General features: G+C 32.0%; 1 protein-coding gene across 33 annotated transcripts in view; it reads right to left on the minus strand.

The window, feature by feature from the left end:
- Rims2 (regulating synaptic membrane exocytosis 2) overlaps window positions 1-25,580 on the minus strand; it is a 418,336-nt gene that overhangs the window by 208,696 nt on the left and 184,060 nt on the right. For 23 of the 33 annotated variants that reach the window (XM_042673040.1, XM_042673032.1, XM_042673021.1 and 20 more), the window contains 2 exons: window positions 14,340-15,265; window positions 414-481 (listed from right to left, as the gene is read on the minus strand). In XM_042673040.1, the coding sequence (XP_042528974.1) occupies window positions 414-481; window positions 14,340-15,265 (994 nt within the window). Of the gene's footprint in view, window positions 1-76; window positions 286-413; window positions 482-14,339; window positions 15,266-25,580 lie in introns of all 33 variants that reach the window. The other 10 variants (XM_042673019.1, XM_042673018.1, XM_042673020.1 and 7 more) reach the window with 1 other exon arrangement.

Here is a 25,580-nt window from a genome sequence, read left to right on the forward strand (position 1 = left end):
TTTTGTTTAATGAGTGACAGAGAGCAAACGAAGACCAAATGAGCAGGTTAAAAGGCAGGCTCCACAATCTCAGTACCTTATCACTATGGCTATGCTCCTCGTTAAGGGTTGTGCTACTACAGGTATCTACCCCAGAGTCCTTAATCTGAGGCTCAGACCATTCCAAATCCTCTTCCAAAGAGTGGCCACCAAAGTACATCATTTTCTTTTGTCTCTCAGACCTGGTGTTAGAATCCGACAAAACTGCCTGCTCACTAGTTTTTCTTTTTCCCTTTTGACTGTCCCCTACAGGCGTGGGATAAAAAAAAAAAATACAAAAAAAAAAGAAAGAAAGAAACATGCAAAGGTGTAAATAAAAAAAGGAAAAGTGAAATGAAAACGGAAATTAAATAGTAAGGCTCCACATGTCTCACCAAAGACATTGGGGATGCCTCACTGCTATGCCAAGACGAATGGTCCAACCAGTTGTAATCCATGTCTCCTGTGAGAGTCAGACAGATAAAAGAATGTAGTAAAGGAGACAGTGGGAAAAAAGGACAAAGACATTATAAACTTTTTAAACTGTGTGATCCTGTCTAGTTTCTAAAATTCTGGCTGCAGCATTTATAATGAACAAGAGAAAGCTAAGATTGAAAATGAACAAAATTTATAGAATGCAGAATATACGGCTATACACACTAGACAAATCCTACACAACAAAAGTCTGAAGGTATAAAAAAAAGGCTAATAATAAACAGTAATGCAAACCAAAAAATACTTGACTATGCTAAAAAGGAAAAGACTATATCCCCAGGCACAGAAATTAACTCCTGCAACCCTAGCTACTCTAGAGGTAGAAATTGGAAAGATAGTGGTTCAATGCCAGCCTTAGCAAAAAAATTGTAAGACTCTCATTTCAACCATTAAAAAAGCTGGGTTCTAGTCCAGGCCAACTTGAACAAATATACAAGATCCTCTTTGAAAAATAACTACAAGTGTTGAAGCTGTGGCTCAAGTGGTAGAGAGGCCTGCCTAATGAGTGCAAGGTCCTGAGTTCATATCCAACTGCTGCCAAAAAAAAAAGCAATCTAAAAATTATGTCTTTTTCTCATGTTATTAGCTTTTCATGCTAGACTAAAGACATGAGTTTGTTCTTCAAACATTAAAACATTATAAAACATTTTTAAAAAAACATTAAAATTTTAAGTAATGATATACCAATAATCATTAGTTAAAAAGTCAAATAAATACTATTAATGAATGGAATGTATATGATGATACTTTTTATAGTTACGGGATTCCCTCAAAAATTTGAATGGTTAAAAATGGTTACATAGCCGGTGCCAGTGGCTCACTCCTGTAATACTATCTCCTCAAGTGACTGAGACCTGAGTATAGCAGTTCAAAGCTAACCCAGGCATGAAAGTCCGTGAGACTCTTATCTCCAATAAATTATTCAGAAAAAGTCAGAAGTGGTGCTGTAAATCAAGTGGCAGAGTGCTAGCCTTGAGCAGAAAGAGGCTCAGGGACAGTTCCCAGGCCCTGAGTTCAAGCCCCAAGACCAGAAAAAAAATTACATAAAAGATATTCCGTGAAAATGGAAATGATTCACTCAACTTTTCTTAGTGCAAATGACTTAAACTATACTTAAATAACATAAATTAGGATTACTTTAAAATAACATATCAACTTTTGTTCAGACATTGCATCTTTACAAACTTAACATCCTTATTTACTTTAAAAGTATTTTTGTTCTAGTGTATACTTGTACATGTTTTAAATTTTCATTTATACTTTGATTTATTTAAAAGTATTTTAATAGTTATTTATTGAACACCTTCCATTTGCCTTATTTTGCTAAGCCTTCATGCATGGAAATAAGACAGTGAAACATGCTTACAACAGCATGGAGACAAACATAATTAATCATCAGTGACATGTAGAAATAGATAAAACACTATGAGAGAGCTTATTAAGATCTCATTTAGATGTGGGATCTATAAATACCTTTAAAGTACTGATGTTTAAGATTAGAAATGAAAGCTGCAACCTAGTGGACAAATAAGGCAAGTTGATGAAAAGTGAAGGAAACAGCATTCTAGGAAAAAGTTATATCATGGTACTGTAAAAAGAAAAAGAAAAAGCATGAAAAACTGAGATATCAGTGTGCATGAACAAAGAACCAGGAGGAAGACTACAGAACTGAAAAACAAAGCCAGGCCATGAATTACAGAACTGCTTAGCTAAGACCTTTAACAACATATTATAAATTTCAATCATTAAAAAACAAAAGCAAAATAGTAACATATTCTGATTTGTCCTTTAAAATATGAAATCTGGATAAGACCTGGAAACCCAAAAGTTAAAAGACGTTTGCAATACTTTTTTGGAAAGGTGAATAAATAGTTTGGAAAAAGGTGATAGAACTAGACAAGATAAGACGAGTAAATTGAGAAGTGTTTTATATGTAAAAAAAAAATTATAGTGTTAAAAAAGGCTGAGGACTGAAGGTCAACTCACAGATTTCTAAGAAAAGACAGTTTTTGAAAAGACTAAAGGAAAAGCACTTTGTATTAGGGGAAGTGATAGGTGGGCATTACTTTATTTCATAGAATCTAAAATGCCATTGACTTTAAGATTATAAATTTTGTGGTAAAAATGTGCATCTGAGAACTTCTTAGGTACAATGTTTGTTTCTGGACATATTATGTGAAATGCCTTAGTTACTTGAGAGCTACAAAAGCATTTTATAATTCACTGGAATAAATAGAGATGACCACACCAGGCAATATTTTTGTCCTTGCTTAGATGGCTACTAAAAAAAAAAGTATTTGTGTCTCAGAAAATGTGTTACTCTTTCAAAATACATTCTTGTTACACAGCAAACCATTTATGAATTTGTGAATCACAGGGAAATTTAGAATGAAATCTTCAAATAAAAAATTTTGACTTATTTACATAAAGATAGAATTCAGCTCATAATCTCCTCTCTCCCTTATACTTGCAACCTACAAAAGGCAGAAATGTGGTTTCTTTTTAACCAAAGTAAGTGGTTTAACCAATTGAAACTAAAGCAAAAACACCCTATTGGATGAAAACGGGTATCATATGTTACAAACAATTAATAAAAGAGTAAAACTAGTATCATTGTACTAATTAAATAAGATAAAGTATCTAAGTCATAGAGAAAATAGTACTAAACCATTAATATGTACATCATGCTACTTATCATTTAATATTTTCATCATTTAGTGTATTGATGGAAGCAGGAACCTAAATGATTATCTTATTTAAACCTTTACAGTAACCACTTGAGCTACATAGAAATGTTATCTATTCTACAAGAAAGTAAGCTGAAACTTGGTCATTAGTAGTTTATGCTACATAGTAGCTTATGCCTACAATCCTAGCTACATGTAAGACTCCTATGAATCCCATAATATTAGAGCAAAATTTTAATTTTTTCATTCATTCACACATTTTGTATAACATTTAGTCTAAAATATTTTTGAGAGACTATCATATGCCAGATGTCAGGTTAGGCATTCAACTTGCCACTTATGCTATCTTTTGAACGAGACAGCTTATTATATTTAGAGCAAAACATAGGACTACTTTAATTTATCACCCTTAAATTTATAACTATAATGTCAAATCAGCTTTAATTGTAGCTCTTAAGAGGGATAAGCGCACTATTTCCTTGATTCATTGTCTTTTCCATTCTACTAGATAGCTATTTTACATTTTCTCTATCCACAGACCTCTCAAATCTTTCCCAGTTCTGATTCTCAGCTAGGCGTCCTGCTGCCTTTACCACTCACTCCTCAAGAAATAGAGATAATCCTATGAAACAAATTACATTCTCAGAATTAACCATACTTAACATCCTACGTGTATCTATATTCACATATCTACCTTCCTCCTTATTATGAACAAGCTATCCTAGCTCCTACTGAAGATTCAGTGAGCTGAATCTAATCTTTCATTAAAGATAGGAGAGAAAAAAAAAGATAGGAGAGAAATTGTCCTCTCCTGCATCATCAAGTGATTCTCTCTAAAGAATCACCCCAAAGAACACTATCTTATCTTATTTGAAACTAACTCCTTCTCTAGCTAGCATTCTGTTACTGCTTTTGTTTGTTCAAAAGCCTCCCTTTAGATATTTTCTTGAACTTATTTCAGAAGTCACCAGTACTAGTACCTTCTTCTGTATTGCTAAATCAGTGGTTATCAATTCTCATTTGAACCATAAACAGTAACTGGCACAATTAATATTTCTTTTTTTTTTTTTTTTTTTTTTGGGTCCAGTCATGGGGCCTGAACTCTGGGCCTGGGCACTGTCCCTCAGCTCTTCAGCTTAAGGCTAGCACTCTACCACTTGAGCCACAGCGCCACTTCCGGCTTTTTTCTTTTTGCTTATGTGGTGCTGAGGAATCGAACCCAGGGCCTCAGGCATGCAAGGCAAGCGCTCTACCACTGAGCCACCTTCCCAGCCCATAACAATTATTTCTTGAAGTGCTTTCTGTACTTGGGATTCTGGAAAGTCCTGGCTTTTTTCCTACTTCAAAGGCCAGTCCCAATTTCTTTTGTATGTTTTTCCTCAATCCAATCACATAGTAGGTATATTCCAGAGCTTAATCTTGGAATCTTTTTTTTTTCAGAAGAAACAAAGTAAATAGTCTCTTCTACATGTGTAGCTTTAAATATAAAACATTCATTGGCAATCTCCATTTTAGTTATCTAACTTAAATAAGAAACCTCCAGATTGGTATACCTAATGGCTTGCTCACAATCTCCCTTTAGATATCTAGTAGGAAATTCAAGAATATTTAGAAATAAATGGTTCCTGCACATACATAAATATAAATCTCCCACAATTTCTTTGTCAAATAATGGAAGTTCCTTCTACTTGCTCAGATTTTAGCTCAGCAAAAATTCTTGGAGTTATCCTTCACTTTTCACTTAGTCACTAAATCCTATGAAAATTCTGTTAGTTGTACAAATTATATCCAAAATTTAGACAAAGATTCTCTGCCTATCCAAAATTTAATGATTCATCTGAAATTTCTCCTTGTAAAAGAGTCTATACTCTTCCTTGTAAAAATCCTTAGCAAAAAACTTTGCTATTAGCAAGAGCATCCCTCTTTGACATTTGATTAGCCTCTATATCAGATCAGATATTCATTTTCCACCACCCCCAAGTTATGTCTGATCACACTAGACTACTTCAGCAAAAATTTCATTAGATAATTTAAACCAAAATTCTTCTTTATCCCTTATATTTCCTGAGTAACCTTGTACTCCTAATCTGTTATCAACTGAGTGCTCTCCAAACCCCTGATCATAAATAGCCCGTAATAAATCTGAAGTTGAGCCTAATTACTCTCCCTTAGTGTGATTTTTCCATAGTCATGGTTTTTGTATTTATACTCTTGAATAAAGTGTACCCTTTACTGACTGATATGACACTTTTTTCTTTATCATCATTTCTCCACTAATATTAATACCAATTTGGTATAAACAACTAGCATTTATCCTTGGGTATTGTATTTTATTTATTTATTTATTGTATGTAATGCATCTTTTTAAAATTTTTTTAAATTTTATTTTTTTATTGTGAAAATACCGTACAGAGGGGTTACAATTACATGAGCAAGGTAATGAGTACATTTCTTATCAAGCATTGTTGCCTCCTCCTTTGTTTCCCCTTCCCATCCCTTCTCCCCGCCCCCCCCACCCACCCCCCATACATAAAGTTGTAAAGTTCATTTTTCGACATAACATCTTGTTTATCTCATTGTTGCAATGGGTATTTCTCATCTCAGAAGTCTTTTCAACACAGCATCAGATTTATCTTCAAAAAGTAAGTTCGATCAAACTATTTATTACTCAAGACCTTCTAATGGCATCTTATCTCACTTGAGTGAGACAGTAATCCTCAAAGTCAAAGCCCTTTTTGATCTGGAACCCTACTGTTTGCTTTGTTTTGTTTTGTTTTGCTTTGCTTTGCTAACTGCTGTAGTCTCTAACACAGAGAGTGATGCTGAGAATATAAATATTCTGAATAAATTAATGAAATAAGACATCGTGCCTAGTCATTTCCATACTTCTTTATGCATGGAACCTCTTTCTTAAAGGAAACCACAAACACAAAAACTGGCTAAACTGAAGTTTCGTTAAAATGGAGCTGAAAATCCAGTTGTGAATTAATATGGAAATGGCCTTCCAATTGCCTCAGAGCTTCCTGAAACATTACCACATAAATCTATGCTCTATTAAGAATAGTTTAAAAAATGTTGACTTAGTCTGTTTGTCTCATATTTAAAAGGAACTAGAAATTTAAGAAAATTAAATAAACTTCCTAACATTACATTAGACTAGAATATGAACTAGTACATGTATTTTTAATCCTTTACTATTTCCATTTCTTATAAACTACACTATTTGTAAAAGGACAACTAGTAAGTTATTGGCTTCATCAATTTCTCAATAGCTTGTAAATTTCTTATACAAAGCAAATTTATCTTTTTCATCTTTGCATATGTCACCCCTCCTCAATGTCATGCAGTGTTTAACAAATACTTAGTGCTCTATGCTGATTTTATCATATTGTACAGAATATCTACTCTCAACCCAAACCAATGGAACAATTAACTCATTTGTAAAGTCCTTTCTCATAAATCAAGTTACAAATCTCTCTTCCCCATGAATCAAATCTATGTCATGTATTAAACTATTCTTGTGTCTGTCAAATTATACTGCTCTTATTTACTTATCTGCTCACTTCCTGAGCAATGATCACACCACCTTTGTTTTGTTCATGGCATCAGTCAGACAACAGTCATGCAATTAGCTTTTGCTTTTCTGAATTTAAAATATACAAAGCCAAATTTAAAAGTAAGATTGAGAAAGGGTATTATAATAATAATAATGTTCTGAGACTGAACTAAAAACAGTAGGAAATACTTTATGTTTTATTTTAACTTAAAGCAGTATGTTCTACAAATTATTTTTTATTTTAGTTTTATTATTTATTTTAATGGATGTATATGAGTTAAAACAGGTTCTTACCAAAATCTTATCAAATCTTCAAATAACATTAATTCTTTTTAATGAATACTTGTATTATTTGTATTATTTATTTATTATTTTATTTAGTGAATATTTGTATTATTAATTAATTCTAATTTTCCATTCCCTTCTGTTATAATTTAAGATGGAACACTTTGTAACCATTAACAAATACATTACAATATGCTAATTGGTTAATAGAGCTCTTATTAAATCAGCAGGTAAGGGTAATTTTTATTCAGCATCCCCAAATCGCTTAATATTTTATATAATATTTGCAAATTGATACTTTAATCAAAGCTCTTAATAGGTTTTAAAGAATACCTTTTCAAAATGGAAATTTTTGCTTTGAAAACTCAATTTTTAGCTAATAATCATTTCATAACACAGTAAAATGCCTCCGTTATGAACAGCAAGAATGAATATGACAGAATTTTTTTAATCCTACAGAAGGCTAACTACTATATTTTCATACCAATATTTTGTTTTAAAGTTGAGGTGAAGTATTGTGGCTTAAATTGAGGGCCACACAAATGCTAGGCAAGTGCTCAGTCACTCAGGCCATAACCTTTTCATTTTATTTGATTTTTCAGATAGAGGCTCACAAAGCACTATGTTTTTCTATTCATTAAAAATTTTTCATCACTAAAATTCTAATAACCATACTAAACATAAAAATGTAGATTTTATCTACTGAATCTTAATTTAAATTAGCAGACTCCCATTTTAAATCAAAAGCTAATGTTTCTATAATGCAATTTCAAAAGCTAATTTATAATTTAATTTTTCTTTTAATTATCCATTCACCTACCAAAGCACACTACTACGTTTGCTAATCACTAAAATCTGTAGGAGAATTTTTTAGTACCTACTTGGGTACTAAAGTTTCCATTTAAAATAGTCCTTTTTCCAAGGACAAATGACTAACATAGTATTTTATCCCTAATTAATAAGAGAAGTTTTATTTATGTAAAGAGAGAAATAGTCATTCTTTAAAAACAAAACAAAATGCAACCTATAACCCCAGCTACTGAAGAAGTAGACAGCAAGTGGCTTATAGTCCAAGGCTAGCCCACACAAGAAGTTAGTAAAAACCCGTTTCAACAAAGCAGCAAGGCAAAAATGAATTTACCTCTCATCCCAGCTACAGGGAAAGTTATAAAGAGGTTTACTGTCCAAGGATAGCCACACACACACAAAAACTGAGATCCCACCTTAAAAATAAACAAAACAAACAGGATTCAAGGTACAACGTGGCTCTCATAATATAGAATACTTGCAAGCACTCAGCCCTGAGTTCAAACCAGAGTACTGGGGGTTGGGGGGTGGAGGGGAAACAACTTGTGAAGGTCTTAATAAAATAGTTGCCCAAATTTTAAAATAAATTAAATATTCTCAATATGACAAGTTATTTTTAAAGCACATTGAGTCTATTTGGTTTAGAATTTTCTAAATGTCTAAAGTTCCACAAATTAGTACTTTTGCTCAGATTTTCAATATATACTATCTTTTCAATACCTTTCTTTACAAATACATATAGTAAATCCAGTATTTAAAGACAAGAAATTTGATATCAAGCAAGGGGACAAATTTCATTGTTAATGATATCTAAACTCAGGCAAATACAAATCCTATCCTTTCAGAGTTTATTTCTAGTACCTTAACACTCCTGCTTTGATACAGAAGGTATTTAGGCTATCTTTCCTTCTTCCTATGCTGAGTCTTTTCCCCAAATTGTCCTACCTTCTTACTTTTACTCAGCCCTCTCTCACCTTAAAATAAGTAAAGGTGTATTGTACTACTTCTAGAATCTAACAAGGGAAGCAAGCATTTCATAATGTATAGCTTAGGAGACTGCTATATACACATACTCCAAAATTTTCTATCCCAATCTCTACTCAAAAGTTTACAGAGAAATAAAAAAGTTTTCAACATGTAGGGAAAATCAGAGTAGACTCTAGAGCAGAAAGAAAAAAAAGTTCTCTTTCATGAATCTAAGTGCTTTAAAAAGAACTATCTCTTATAACAGAGGTATCATTTGTAAGGTTGGACAATTGACAACAAAACTATATAATGAAAGGTTAAAATGGTGAATATAATACTAAGATTGAAATATATCTAATGGAATGATGGAAGCATTGATATTGACCAAGATGTATTAGATTTATATATGGATTTGTTGAACTGAAAATAAAACATATCTAATAAAGAAAACTCTATCAGCTATAATATATCAATTATTCATTGAACATCTTTTCTAAACCTGTCTTTAAATCTAAAGGAGATGAGGGAGGGATGTAGGAAACATGAGCATCAAGTGATTCAAAAAAATTGAAAAGTAGTAGTTTCAAAACAGCTTTGATTATGATTCACAGTATGAAACTTAAGACAGTCTTCTATATCTGCAGGTTCACCACAGACTCAAAAAACAGTAGACTGAAAAAAACAAATTTAATTGAGCCTGCAGTGAACATACACAGACATTTTCCCCATCATTATCCACTAACTACTACAGTGTAAAAGCTACATATACAGCATTGACCTTGTAGTAGGTATCAGTTATAATCAAGAGATGATTAAAATCTTAGAGGAAGATGTGTACAAGTTATATGCAAATACTACTCCATTTTATGCCTAGAACTTGAGCAGTCATAGATTTGGTGTCAGATGAGAGTCTCCTAACTAATCCCCTGAGAATACTGAAGAGTAATTGCATATTTTATATTTTCAGAACATACAGTACACACACACACACGTAAGAAAAAAAGAAAGAAAACCTTTATAGAACAATCACTACTCTGTGTACTTCTGTAATAGTTTCTAGCTATTCCACTCTAGATTTTTCTTCTAATGCGTCTTTTTGAAAATGAGAAGGGTAGGAAGTCATTAATTGGAAATACTGATTGTTACTTTTGGATATCATAATTGGAAGTGGATAACACTTGTATCTAGCAGGTAGAGGCCAGGAATGCTGTCAATCATCTTGAAATGCACAAGACAGTTAAAACGCAAAGCTATCAAGGAAAAACCCTGGGAGAAAATGAGGTAAGAGGTGACACTGTTCAAAAAGAAATGTACTCATTACCTGACTTAAGTAACTGTAATCCCTCTGTACATCACCTTTAAAATAACAATTTTAAAAATAAGAAAAAATACATAGTTATCTAGTGTTGAGGTTAAAAATCTTGCACTAGATTATTCATAAATGAGATCATAAAGCCAAGAGTATAGCTGAAAGTTTATAAAAATACAAACACTACATAAGTAATCTATGCTTTTTGATAATTATCATATGTTTACATATGCATCTATGCACACATTAGATATCATAATTATATATGTGTATATATTACACACGCATATATATATATGTATATATATATATATATATATATATATATATATATATATATATATATATATGAGAGAGAGAAGAAAAAAAGGAAGGAAGGAGGGAGGGAAGGAAGGAAGAGTTCATTTGACCCTAAATGCTATTATTCTGATTAACAGATTCATAGGTTTAGAAACAGACTTAGAGTGGTTAAAAATGTGAGACAAAGTCATGTACTTAGTGAAAAACACATCCAAGATTTGATCTCTTAGACTCCAAAACATATACTCTTTCTATTAAACCTCCCTGTCACTCTTGCAAAAATAATGAAAAGTCATTCATAGACATAATCCACAATCATTTATCAGGATATGTAGTGAGTGAGAAGACAGATTTTAAATATGAGTGAAATTCTTTACATTTAAAATAATAACATCCATCCTAAGTGATATGTGAATAAGAAAAGTCAAAGTTATCAATTTTCCAAGATAGCTTAAGATAAGAAAAATCAAAATAACCAAAAAAGAGCAGAGAAAAAAATCTAAGTTGAGCAAAATATAAAATTTTATTGCTAATAGATCAAGAAAGTCTCCTTTACTGGTAGAAGCTGTGATATAACAGGGGTTGAAAACAATTATTTTGCTATGATAATACTGCCTCCTGAAATCTAGTTAGGGTTAGCTAAAAGTTTTAAATTATATTACTTCATCCAAATTTACCTAACACATTTGTGAAAGCTTATACATAAGAAAGGAAATGGAAGAGAAAGCTAAAACAATGAAGAAGGTGTTTGAGTTGTAAAACACATTCTTTGGAGTCTGTTTTGTTTTGTTTCCTTGCTGGTCCTTGTGCTTGAACTCAGGGCTATTCCTTACCTAGCCACAGCTCCACTTACAGCTTTTGGCTGGTTAACTGGAGTTAAGAGTCACATGGACTTTCCTGACAGGGTTGGCTTCAAACCACATATCTCATCTTCCTGAGTGGCTAGGATGCCAGGCATGAGGCATGGGTACCAAGCTTATATATTCATTTTACTATAAATTATTAAAATACCATTGATCTGTCAATTTTTCAATCATATATTTTCAGTACAGTAGAACCTAAGTATAATCACAAGTATATGGGTCTATAGAGACCACCACTAAGGAAAATCTGTGACACCCATAATACAGAGTTCAGTGCTGTACTGCAGATGCTTGGCTCATTTTCCCCATTAAAAGCTATCCAACTTTCATTAAATGTATTGTGCTTGCTTTTGTTGTTGTTGTTGTTGGTCATGGGACCTGAATTGTGGGCCTGGGCACTGTCCTTCAGCTCTTCAGCTCAAGGCTGGTGATCTACCACTTGAGCCACAGCACCACTTCAGGCTTTTTCTGCTTATGTGGTACTAAGGAATCAAACCCAGGGCCTCATGCATGCAAGGCAAGCACTCTACCACTGAGCTACCTTCCCAAACCACATTCCGCTTTTTAACAAAGCTAAAATTATAACTTTGTCACTGAAACTATGCATCTTACCTTTTCTTTGCTATTGGGGCATCATTTGCTTTTTTGGAAGACATACTGTATTTTCACAAAATTAAATAAATGCTCAGTACATGATACAATTATTTAAATACAACTGACAACAACACTGGACTGAGAGCTTCTCCACATCAACTGAACTGTATAATGCAAGAAAATTTAAATTTTGTTTTTGTTTTATGGCCATATGAGGGTTTAAAGTTAGGACGTTGTGCTGGACAGGCAGACCTCTACCACAACTACTCCTCCAGCTCATTTTACAGTTTCATGCTTTCCCACACATAAACATTTATGAGCATCAATTCATTGTTTCCAAATTTCTTTTCCTCTTATTTCTTATTCCTGTTGAATGTGCTTTGTCAAAACCACATATAATAAATATGCAAATAAGAATTTTATTAATACCTGGGGAAATGAATTTTCTCTCTCTCCTCTTAGCTATTCTTACCAGTATTTTTTCCTTCTATATTAACTTCAGAAAATAAGATTTTTTTGGAGGGGGGTTCCGGTAGAGGGCCTGAGCTCTGGGCCTGGGAGCTGTCCCTCAGCTCTTCAGCTCAAGGCTAGCGCTCTACCACTTGAGCCACCTTCCCAGCCCCCGAAAATAAGATATTTTAAGTGTTGAAATGGGACTGTGGCTAATATGAAGAGATTATGTGGTATGCATCTTTATAATTATTCTTCCTAATTAGGAACATGAACTTCCAATCACATCTTCTTTTACATTACTCAGTAAAAGTTTATGAGTTTTCCTATAAGGTCCATTATTCTTTTCACTTTCATTGTTGGTTTGTTTTCTTCTATTATTTTATTTTTGGTAGCAACTGGGTTTAAACTTAAGAAATTATGCTTACCAGGAAAGTACTTTACCATTTGAGTCATATCCCCAAGCCGAACTCTTGATACTTCTTTTTAAATCATATTTCTTGTTTTATTCAAAATAGGGAGTATCCTGATTCCTATTTTTTAACTAATTCTATTCAATATGGTATAAAAGTTAACTCTATAATATTTTATATCTAGATGCCTTCCTGAATTCCTTTTAGATTCCTTTCAGTGCTTATTAAAAAAAGAAATGGGCTAAGTACCAAATACTGTAATAAAATTGGCGAACAAAGAAAGAGGAGGGTTGGGTCAAGGGATTCAGGTTAGATACTCACCTATCTGGTGCATTTTGTCTTAAACCAAAATAGACTCCATAAAGATTAAAGAGTCAAAAAGTAGTAAAAATAACAAAAATAGCTAAACATTCATTGATTTGAAGGTGAAAGAGGAGTTTATAAGAATAAAAATAATGGGGGAAATCAACAAACATGCAAAGATGTAGCTGTCTTCAATTCTGCATTTCTAAATAATCAAATATGAAAATAGAAAATAAATGTGAAAAATAACAGTTATATGTCATAAAATCCTAATATATAGAGAAATCTAAAAAATTAATAAGAGCAAATCTATTAAGAAAAATAGAAAAAATAATTTAACCAATGATTCATAAAAGACATCAAATGTCAATACGCATATAAAACATTCAACCTCAAGATCAAATTTAACTTAAATTGATAATTAGAGGACATATTTTGTAGCCTATTCAACTTTCAAGAATTTCATGTATTGAAATGAAAAGCTTAATCACTTCTGATAGGAGAGAACAGAATATTAATAATATTTTTGGAAAACAACTTGGAAATCTGAATTCCAAATTTCCAAATTTGGAAAACTGAACTCAAGTTTTAGAATACAAAGAGAAAATATATATTTCTGAAAGACTCAGAGAAATAGGCAATAATTATATATAAAAATAACATATTATTTACATTAGCAATTGGAAGCAACTACTACAATGCCTGAAATAAATATTTAGAATGTAGTACCGTCTTATGATAGAACACTAATGAAGCCATTTAAACACAATTCTAAATACCTAATGGCTTGAAACAAGGCTTATTGTATAGTATCAATTGGAAATATTAGAACAGAAAATTCTACACAGAATTATCCAATTTTATAAATACATAAACTATATTGTATGGGAAAAAAAGGATGAGAATATAAAATTTTAATGATGGCTATATCTGAAAAAAGAAAAATGGATAAAATGTATTTTCATACTTTATACTTTGAGAAATGTTTCTATAGTGAACATATTTTTATTTTTATTTGGAAACATATAAATAAGTGCTAGATTTAACACTAGACCTACTAAACATTGTTTTAATATGCCACTGAATGATACAAGAAAACTTTCAGAAATAAAAAGGCTGTTGTTTTTTTTAAGTAAAGTTTCTTCCACATGAGCAACACCTGAGATTTTCCTTGTATCAATACTATTCAAAAATTTAAAGGGAGATACACATATTTAGCTATTGAAGGTTTACCAGAAGGACAACTTAAAAAGAAAAGCTTTAAGAGCAAAAAGTATGAGGCAGAGAGCTTACCTTTTTCACTTACACTCTCACTTTCAATCTCAACATCATCACAACTTGTATACTCAGGTGTGGAAGCCAATTCCTCCTCTGAACTGCTCAGTGAAACCTGGCGCATTTTACCCCCTTTCTTTGATTTATGAGGCTTTGGTGGTGGAGGTCTCACTGATTCTGACTGGTCTGAACTCAAAGAATCATTCCTTAACATCGTTTCCATTTTTTCACGTTTCGTTTTCCTTACTGCCGCGCTGGGATCTAAGTGATGTTGCTTCCTTAGTGAGTCGGTTCGTCTCATATCTGGTCTATCGATGGGTATTGGACTCCTCCGAGGGGTAGGGGGACTATGATTTGTGGTCCTTTGTGGGTAAGAACTTTGTCCCTGAGCCTCTCGAGTTCTTTCCATTGAATAAGATCGTTGATTTTCCATCGCAGCTCTACGTTCAGATGTAGATCTTTGCCTTGATGTTCGGTCCACTCTTAATAGAGAAATCCTGGAATCTTCTAGTTCAGCATTTGCCAAAGAAACATCACTATGCCTTCTTTCATGCCGTGCTCGGGACACTTCAGCGTGAATCCGCATTTGTTCTTCATAGGGTTGTGGCTTTACTGGATACCGGGCCAGATTTGGATCACTCCTGTAGCGAGCTTGGTACTCCTCCTCTCTCCTTTGTCTTTCATATTCATCTCTGCTCTCCACATCCTCATCATCTATAATGTATTCTTTGGAATGCCTATGACTTCTCCTGTTGGAGTCTCTATAATTTAAATGATCAGATTCTTCATAAAACTGAGGTTCATGTTGAGATCGTCTATCAGCATAATCTGATGGAGATCTTGGCATTGTGCTGTCTGAGGGAACATACTGTGAATATTCTTCTCTTTCTTCCCTTTGGTCGTATCTTCTATTCTGATCTCTGGACACTGAAGGACTTCTTTTCCTAAGTAACAATGAGAAGTTCAACATTTAAACAATTTTTTCATTTTATGATTCACTACCAGATTAATGGAAAAATTCTCTTTTTTTAATTTTCAAGATATACCATAACAGCAGTTTAGTAAAACTGATCTTATTCAAGCCAAATGGTAATTTAAAAGATTACTGAGATTTCACTAATACGTTGGATATACTTAAACTTCAAATTAAATGATCAATATCATATTCTGCTGCTATAAAGTTTTTATTCTAATATCTTTGCCTACTATACTTCAATCTAAGTGTTAGTAACTTAAATAAAGATTTCTGTCCATTTTCTCTATTTCCAACATGATACGAAAGTTACCTAATAACATAGTAACACCTAATTGACTTATCTCTAAAACTGAGTACTTTCTTAGACTCATCTTTCATTCCTCATCTCTCTATATTACTGCTAATACTGGTTCACTAAATCTTTATCTTGTTTCCAATCCCTTTTACTGATCTGGCAGTATTTAAATTTAAATAAATACCACAATAATTACTTATCACAAAAGCCCTACCCATATTGCAATTTTTATCCCATCTTCATTAAAATTAAGGCCGGTTTGGTGACACTTCTCTTTATATCTGACCCACTTTTTTTTTTTTCTGTTGGTTGTGGGGCCTGAACTCTAGACCTGGGCACTGTCCTTCAGCTCTTCAGCTCAAGGTTAGCCACTCTACCACTTGAGCCACAGAGCCACTTCCAGATTTTTCTACTTATGTGGTGCTGACGAATAGAACCCAGGGTGAGGCAAGCACTCTACCACTGAGACACCTTCCCAGCCCCATGAACCACTTCTTTACACAATCAAGTTATAAGTCATATGCTATTATGTTATTATTGTAACTTACAAGTTAAGTTGTTAAAATGTAATAAATTTTAACTTAAGTTCTCAATATGCATCTCTAATATTGATATAACATTACAGATCTTACAATCACAAATAATCTATCAACAGAACATTAGCAATGTCCTCATCTCTAACATAAACTCAGATAATGTCAACCACTAGCCACAAAAAGCAATAGGATTATACTCCAGCAGATAAAAAAGGTTTAGAGTAACTGCTGTGAGAATTTTGCCAGAATGGGAACAAGAAATAAAAAAAAGGTAGGAAGCTAAAAATGTCCAAGATTTGACAGCTTAGTTATGAATTTCTTAGCCTTGTTTTTGAGAGGTGAATGAAAAAAGAGCAATAGTAGAGAAAATGTTAGAGTGGAATGACATGATCCGAAAACTCATTACTGTCCTCTCACTTCTCCCTGTTGCTACTGAATCAGCAATCCCTCATTGTTGAAATAGTCTACCAAAACACTATCCATAAGAGTTTGCTATAAAAGCAGATTTTTCCATCAAAAAGGGTTTTCATATAGAAATCAGAAGTTGGACAACTGAATGAACTAGAAGAATGAAGGCTAGGGAGTTCAGTGACAAGGAAGCATACAAAGCCCTGAAAATGGACATTAGATAGCAGGAATGAAGCCCAGGGGTCTTTGGAATTTACCATTAATGATCTCAACTGCTCATTGAATTAATTGTAGCCAATTAATAAGACTTTCCTAAGAGTCACATCTACCCATATGACTCCTAAAAAGTATTTCTTGACAATAATGACTCATGTTATCTATTCATCCTTTCAAATCTCACCCAAGCCAAACCAAAGTAGATTCTAACCTGAAACCACAAAAGGAAAAACACACTAAATAAAAGAACTAGTCTATCCTTTGATTATTTTATAATTCAGCAAATGGATGTGATTTTTTTCATGAACTTATACGTTCATATAAAACACTGAGAATGTAATTATGTTTCTTAGCTTTATGTGTTATAAAAAACTATAAACTTAATAATTACCAGTTTCTTAGATGTATAATTATTATTTAAGAAGATAAACTTTAAAAATATAATGAAAATAGGGCAATTAAATTCAATATTATTAACCTATAAAACTATATATACACACATGTACATGTAATATACAATTCTTTTTCCTCTTGTCATGAATCTTATACAACTAAGGAAAAACCTCTTATGTGCTAGAACTATATTATAAAAAGAATACTAGAGCAAGGGGATCTGCATTTCTTAGAAGTACTTTTGTTATTAGCCAGTTATTGAGTCTATGTAGTCTTTTAATTTTGGGGAGTAAATGATTTAAAATAAAAATATTGTAGAACTTAATTCACACATTAATTAGACAAATATGCACTGCATTAAAACTAAATGCTTAAATATAGACTAGGAACCCACAAACAAATAAAATATCCTTTACTTAAAAAGCCGAATAATCTTAAAACCTTCCTCCAACTTTTAGGGACTAAGATTTTATAATATAATACCATAACAATGGAGTTGATTTGTCTAAATGAAGTTAAAGCATTAGGATTGCAGCAACATATTTAACTTATAGTCAGTGTAATGTAAGTTATAAAAATTGAAGGAAACTACTCATATTTTTGAGGAAATAACAAATTTTTAAATGAATATGAATAAAGTGAATTTAGTGAGTCTTTTATGAGGATTATTATAAATAGAAAAATAAGAATAGTTTCTTCCTATTACAGAATTTAGTTCCAAAAGAAAGATTTACTAATTAGTATTTGGCAACCATGTAAGAACTATTTAAAAATCACATTTGGGGAAAATTAAATTTGATATTAAATGCAGGAATCACTTTGTTCTAGAGATTATGAAATATGCCAGAAGCATGTGAATCATAGTACACATGCTCATTTGTCCGAGATTTAAGTAAAAACAGAACAGTGTTTAAACATGAGATTTAAGTAAAAACAGAACAGTATTTAAACATTGGAATGACTGTCACTGTTACTTAAACTAGATACAATTACTTAAAAATAGATTTTAAATTATAGTACATTGTGGTGTATTAAAAACTGCTAGAAGTCAAGTTCAATTTCATTGTAGCATTGGCAAGCAGTAAAACTCTGCTACCAGTTACACTAACATTGTCCATCAAAATTTTCAAACTTCTACATTTCTTAGACATTATTTACTGTGTTTTCAGGAACTAAAGGAAATCCGAGTTCAAGTACTGTGATACCTAATTTATGTCTTTAATACAAGTCTTTATAAACAAACCTTAGTCCTGATTGTTACCAGGTAGAAAACATTTAATAGTAAAAGAATCTGTATGTTTCTCTAAAGAATATTAAAGCATTTTACAGTATTTTAACCCATAAGCTATGACTAATAGAACAATTCACCTAGAATGTGACAATCAGTCCTTCAAAGACTGTGAAATTAAGAGACAGAACCCAAAGCATGTCTTAAAACAAAAAGTGTATTTGTGACTCTACATAGTATATTCATTTTTTTACCCCATGGGTTCTATTAACTCCTATTTTTTAATATAGTATTATCAATACATATTTATATTCACTTTATATTTCCATGGTATATATTTTATCAGTTTAACTACTTATCTTTATTCTAGACTGTAATAATTATTTTGTGTTTTGCCATATAATAGTGGCCCTAACAGAAACTTGTTAATAGAAAATCACGTTGTAAACATCCTTAATCTACTTTAATGAGTAGTATTTTTATTCATTGGTTACAACTTGCCATGGAGACTAATGATTCAATTTACTTCAAAATATTCTAGTTTATAATACACTATCTATCTATTCATAATAAAGTGAGTAAGAAATTCTACCAATTACTCTAAAATTTTCATGGCTCAAAATTCATACAGACTGATAGGAAAACCAAATAAGAAATTTGTATGTCCTAATTTAAGTCAATTTTTTTAATTTTCCAAAGAGAGTCTCAAGTTTTCATACTGTATAGAAATATACCATATTTCCATTTTTATATTAATCAAATTTATTATTTTATTTTTGTGTTAACTATACTACTTATACTACTGTCTGTATTTTTGGTGATAAAAATAATCATCAAATAATCATCAACTCTCTGAAAATATAAGCAAGTACGCATTTGAAAACATTTATAGGGACAATGAAAATTAAATAAGTTCTAGTATTCACATATTTTCAATCAGCAATTGAGGATATATTCAATTTTAAGAATGTTAATAATAGTGAAAGTAAAATTAAAGATTTAAATACTAGTAATTTTGGCAAATTGAAATTTTATACTCTTACAATTAAATGTTAATTATATTTAAGTCTCTCAGTCATAATCTTTCTTAGCATGAGTTTTTTTCATTTTATAAATAAAATCTCATAACTGATATTTGAAAAAAATCAATAATCCGGAAACATAACGTTTTTTAAAGTATATAAATTACCAAATAAATGAAAATAATACTTCAATAATACAATTACACAATGATAGATAAGAATTCAAACATAATATTGCAAATAAATTCTAAAATTAAAGCTGTTCAAATATAGTGAAACTGAGGATTTAACAGAAATATATGATCCTGAAATACATGAAATAAATAGCTTCCATCCTTCCTGTTAATACAAAAAGCTTTAAACAACCAAATTATATTTACCAAAACATAAAATGAATTTTACATATCTTGATTAATATGTAATGTTTTTCATTTTTTACCTTTTGTTCAACCAATGCACATCTGTCGAGCATGAAGCATCATGTTGACGAAAATACATCAACATTGTGCCAGGCAGTGCTTTCACGTAATCCTTCCAGCCCTAGCAAAACCATAACAGCCATCCGTAATCAGATGATCTGAGTCACTCCTTGCTTACAATCATTTGATTTCAAAACTCAATTACTAAAAAGTTACACATAAAGCAGCACTCATTCAAGGCTGAAGTTATAAAAGTCTCTAGTGCCAGGCCTGTTAAGGAAAGGTTATTCTTTAATGCTGTTACTGTGTGGCTGTATATAGTTTCAGGTCAAGGAAGAATGTGCCCTGTAAGAAGGATTATGGTACTTAGCTGATTAGTGACTGGCAATACTGAACACCAAATGCAATCTAGACCCAAGGTCTTTCTGGACAATATAATTAAAAGTAGAAGCTTTAAAAATATGGCTTTATAAGCCATGTTCTCCCATATGAATTACAGTATTCCTAAAATTACAGAATTCATTATGTTTGTTATTGATCATTCTGCTGCATAGTTTTCTAGCTTTTTAAAATGGCTTTTATCATGAAATGTACAATAACACAAGACAGGCCTAGTCTGTAATTTCTTTTTAATTGTTCATAACAAGTTTTCTAATTTATACTACAAAGTTAATGTTTCCATTCCCAAAAGTAGAAGCACCCATGTAAAGAATGAAAATGTATGCTTCATGAACGAAGAAGTTGATTAGACACTGAATCTATTTTATTTTAATTAGCGAACATTAATTGTACAAAGGGTTTTGTTATATTTCCATATATGTATATAATGTGCTTTGATCAAATTAATTCCCCCAATTACTTTCTCATTTTCCTTCTTCCCCTTTTCAATCAGTTTTAACAGGCTTAATTATTCCATTCATACATGCATATAAAGTACTTAAAGTACTTTATATCATATTTATTGATATCACCCCCTTCTTTCACCCTCCCATCCAAAAGAAAGAGCTCTATTTTACACTCATATCATTTTTTAGGTCTACATGCATGTATGAAAGAGAGCATATGATATTTGTATAGTCTGACTAATTTTGTTTAACTTAAGATAATGATCTCCAGTTCTATCTATTTCCTGCAAACAACATAATCTCATTCTTCTTTATGGACAAATGATACTCTAACAATCATTTAAATCTGTTACTTCAATATTTTACCACCTGCATACAATCATTAAAAAATTAAAGAAGAAGGGGAAACAAAGGAGGAGGCTACAATGCTTGATAAGAAATGTACTCATTATCTTGCCCATGTAATTGTAACACCTCTGTACAGTATTTTCACAATAAAAAAATTAAAGAAGAAAGAGAAAAATACCAGGTTCCTTCCTATCAATAGCCAATTTTATAAATGTTAATATTATACTTGTAAGAATTATATTTAAATGATTCCAAATGAATTCATTGAAAACTGGAAAAAAATAGTACTTGAGGTGTGAGAAGAGACCAAAAAGTACTGTGCTATTTTTTTAGTCTCCCACATGTCAAGTTTAACTGAGGGTTTGGGAGTATTTTATAACACCATTCAATCATTTGTTCAGTATTTATCTACATAATTTCTAGAATTAAGTGTACAATTCATGAGGTAATCCTCTTGAATCTATTAGCTGAGTATCCAAAAACTTCCCACCACCTCAACGGGTAAAGTCACAGGCATTTCTCATGTGAACTTTCACAAAAACTTCCTAAATTGTTTTCCTGCTTCTACCCTATTCCCCTGCAAGAATTTATGTCAGATTGTGTCACTTATATCCTAGAAACCTTAGGGTCACTCCCTATTTTGCTTACAATAAAGATCGAATACCTTACAATTTTTATAGGATTTGTGTGCATTTTTCTCTGGTATCCTGTCTTTTAATCTTGTTTGCACTCTTGTGCTTTCATCTTAGGACCACCTTAGAGCCTCAGCCAAGAATGCTGTTCCTCCAAATAGTAGAGATAGGAGCTAGTTTTCCAGCCTATCTATTCCTATCTGTCTGCCTGCCCTCCTTTCCCTCACTCCCTCTCTGACTTCCTTTCTAGCATTTTTTTAGTGATTGTTTGAGATAGTATCTGTCTGAATAGCTCAGGGTAGCCTTGAATTTACAGTGTTTCAACTTATACCTCCATACTTCACATTGCTGAGATTATAGACAAGCATCACAATACCCAGTGCCATAGACTTCTTCAAGTCTTCTCTTAAACTCCCAGTTAATTAAGAGATCTACCCAGATCATTCTATTTAATATTTCAGTCTCCTCTTTCCCTCCCTGCACTCCCAACTTAATTCTCTTAAATAGTTTTACTTTATTTTATATATCACTTTCTAGTTAGGATTTTTAAATGTATCATAATTATCATCTCTTTTCATATGAAATTTACAAGCCCATTTCATCTATCCCAAAGACTGCCATACAAAAGATACTTAATATTTAATTGAGTAAGTAAATAACAATACATAAGCAAGGCATTTCTATACTATGTGCTAAAACTAACTTTTCCCTAATTACACAGCCTATCAACAATATAAATCCTATTTGTGTTTTCCCTTCAAGACTAAGCTTTAAAAAAAATCACATCAAATCACATCAAATACTAAGAGAACTAGCAAAAGCTTTATGTAAACTTCTATGTGTAGGTCTCAAGAATAGCAATTTTTTCACTCTTCTATTCTGGTGCTACTTAGTTGTTTTGTTAGAATGATTGGAGAATTTAGTTAACATTCAAAGATATTTAGAGAAAATTGAACTGCTTACTATAGGGAAGGGTAAGGAATTAAAGAAAATTTATTTTCTGATAACAAAACATTAAGTATTTTTGCAAAATAGAGCAATAACTCTATTTTAGCCTAACCCTAAATTTTGTAAGAACATAACCACTAACTTTTATAAGAACATAACTAAATTAAATCCTTTTGAGAAAGTGATAGGTACAAAGAAAGTACTTGCCAAACAAGTCTATGATAACCAAATGATATAAAACTGTTTGGAGCAACTGCCAGGACACAACAAAAACAAAGAAAATATTATAATTGATACGTGAGAAGCTAGATGGAAGGCATACACTTGTAATCCCAGTTTTGAAAGGCTGAGGTGTGGTATCTAAACTTGAGGCCAATCTCGACTATTTTTTTTAGTCGAGATTAAGTGAGACTTTATCTCAAAAAAAAAAAAGACAAATAAATGTAGGACCTATTATTATACCAATATTTGGGGTAACTAGGAAAGGTTTTACCATGGTAATTTGTACAATTCATATACATTTAAAAGTGATGACAAAATGAATGACAGGAAAGCAAAATAGGCTATGGTGGAGTAGAAGGGCCAATGGAGGTGAATATGGTGGAAGCTGTGTGTGTGCGTGTGTGTGTGTGTGCGTGTGCGTGTGTGTGTGTGTGTGTGTGTTTAACAACATTTGTTGAAATAGTTGAAAGCAGGGAGATAATGAGCTTGATAGAAATGCTTTGTATGCACATATGGCAATATTACTATTTAACTCCCTTTGTACAACTAATAGACTAGTAAAAGGTTTTCAAAAAGATAAACTATGAAAATTTTAATTAAAAAAGAAAATCAAGTTTATTGATAATAAAACTGCTAATACTAGCTCCCAATTTCCTATGAGTCCATTGCTACTACATTCATATAGCATTCTATTACTACTGATTTTATAATTCTCTTAGTGCCGATTCCTCTTGGGTAAACTAGCTATTGTGCAAAACTGAAAAAAAAAAAAAACCACAATTATCTTCTTTGAAGTTACGACCACAGTCCTACTGTGAAAGTAGCCTTTTCACTAAAGACACTGTTTTGGGTTTGTTTGTTTGTTTGTTTGTTGGGGTGGGGAAGCATTGTTTTTTGTTGGTTTGAGGAGCATATGGGAAATCCTCACTGTCTATTCTAACTGAAATATGGGGAAAGAATACAGATATTGTAGATTTGTTTGAATACCTACTGGGTGTGAATACTACTTTCAGCTTCTATTCTAGAGGGTTACAGAACAACAATATAGCTCTTCCTGATTTCTTGGGTTTTTTTTGCGGGGGAGGTCAGGCATGGGGCCTGAACTTTGGGCCTGGGCTGTCCCGAGCTCTTCAGCTCAAAGCTAGAACTTTACCACTTGAGCCACAGTGCCACTTCTGGCTTTTTCTGCTTATGTGACGCTGAGGAATCAAACCCAGGGTCTCAAGCATGCAAGGCAGCATGCTACCACTGAGCCACCTTCCCAGACCCTATCCCTTATTTTTTAATTAATTAATCTCAGTCCTGAATGTTGAAATAATCAATGATTCCCCCTAAATACTAAGACTGCAATTACATTTTCATGTCCTATACACCCTTGTAGAGTAATCAACAATACATACAAAAAAATCATAACATGAGTAAAGTCTCATTTTTTAATCTTACACAGAACTTTTTGGTTTTATTCAAAACTATGTTATCCATTCAGTTCTCATCTTATGAGTTTTCTGTGTATGTCTGCTTGTACACACACATATACAGGGGCATAAACAGCCCTATATAACACAAATGATCAATAGCTAGTGGTTCTAGGAATGTTTAAATCAACTATTTTCAGGACATAAGGGAAAGGAAGAAAATATATTCTTCTCTTAATTATAAATTAAAAGCTCTTTGTTCTAACTCTGTAGAACATACTTATACTTTAGGTAACATTCTTTTCTAATTCTAAAGAACCATCCTTACAACATGATCAAATTTTTAAAATATATTAACAATATACATTTCACAATTGTCAAAATAGAAAAACAAAAATTAATAGCCTATAATTGTTATTAGCAATGTATTAAACATACAGAAAATTTATTACCATTTTAAAATAAACTTTTCTGGCACTAATAGTACCAAAACAAAACTGATAATTAAACATTTGACAGTACCTATGCACTCTTCATTTTCCTTTTAATCTTTTGCATTACTTATAAAAATAAAAATTTAATGAATACTAAAAGTTGTTCTGCAAGCATCTTTCCTTTATACCTCAATTTGTAACTATACATGTGACCAAAAATAAAAATGTAAATCTATAAAATGTAAATTTTTAAAAAATATTCCAAAACTCTAACAAATATTTACCTATAGTTACCAAAAGATTTCCTTAGTCAAAGGCAGTATCGATTTAACACACAAAAACATATTTAATACAACTTATAAAGAATAATTGATGGTCTTGTTCAGTAGTGGATATTTTATAAGAAAAATATAGAATGTTAACTATACTTCAGATACAAAAGATCATGTGCAACAGAGCAGATCCAATACATTTCAATCATTCACATTAAAAATATATGACTTACCTACTAAACCCCAAGCCTATTTCTTAGCTCTGTTCCCTAGAGCCATTAGCTGAAAATGCAATTGTTGCAAAACTGAAGCAGAAAACTATTGCCACATAAAAGCAGTAAGTAGCCACAAAAGATAAGGAAATAAGAACAAGAATGTCTCCAGTCTTTTTACCCTCAACTAAAAACAAAACAAACAACAACAATAAAAAAAAAAACAGCATTTGGCCTTTGGCCTTCATTGGAGAACTAAATAGGCAACTGGGAGCTACATTGGAAGATGATCCATCCTTCCTCCAAGATAGTGGACTGATCAGTCTCTGTAACAGGACTCCAAACAGAACACACAAGAGAGGAAAGCTACTAAGCTGTCAATAACTTAGGAACTCTAAGGAGAAAAGAGTGAGAATTGTATTTGACAATTTATCAATA

The sequence above is a fragment of the Dipodomys spectabilis genome, unplaced genomic scaffold, assembly GCF_019054845.1.
Source record: "Dipodomys spectabilis isolate Male_0828 unplaced genomic scaffold, ASM1905484v1 ptg000783l, whole genome shotgun sequence".
Taxonomy (NCBI): Eukaryota; Metazoa; Chordata; class Mammalia; order Rodentia; family Heteromyidae; genus Dipodomys; species Dipodomys spectabilis.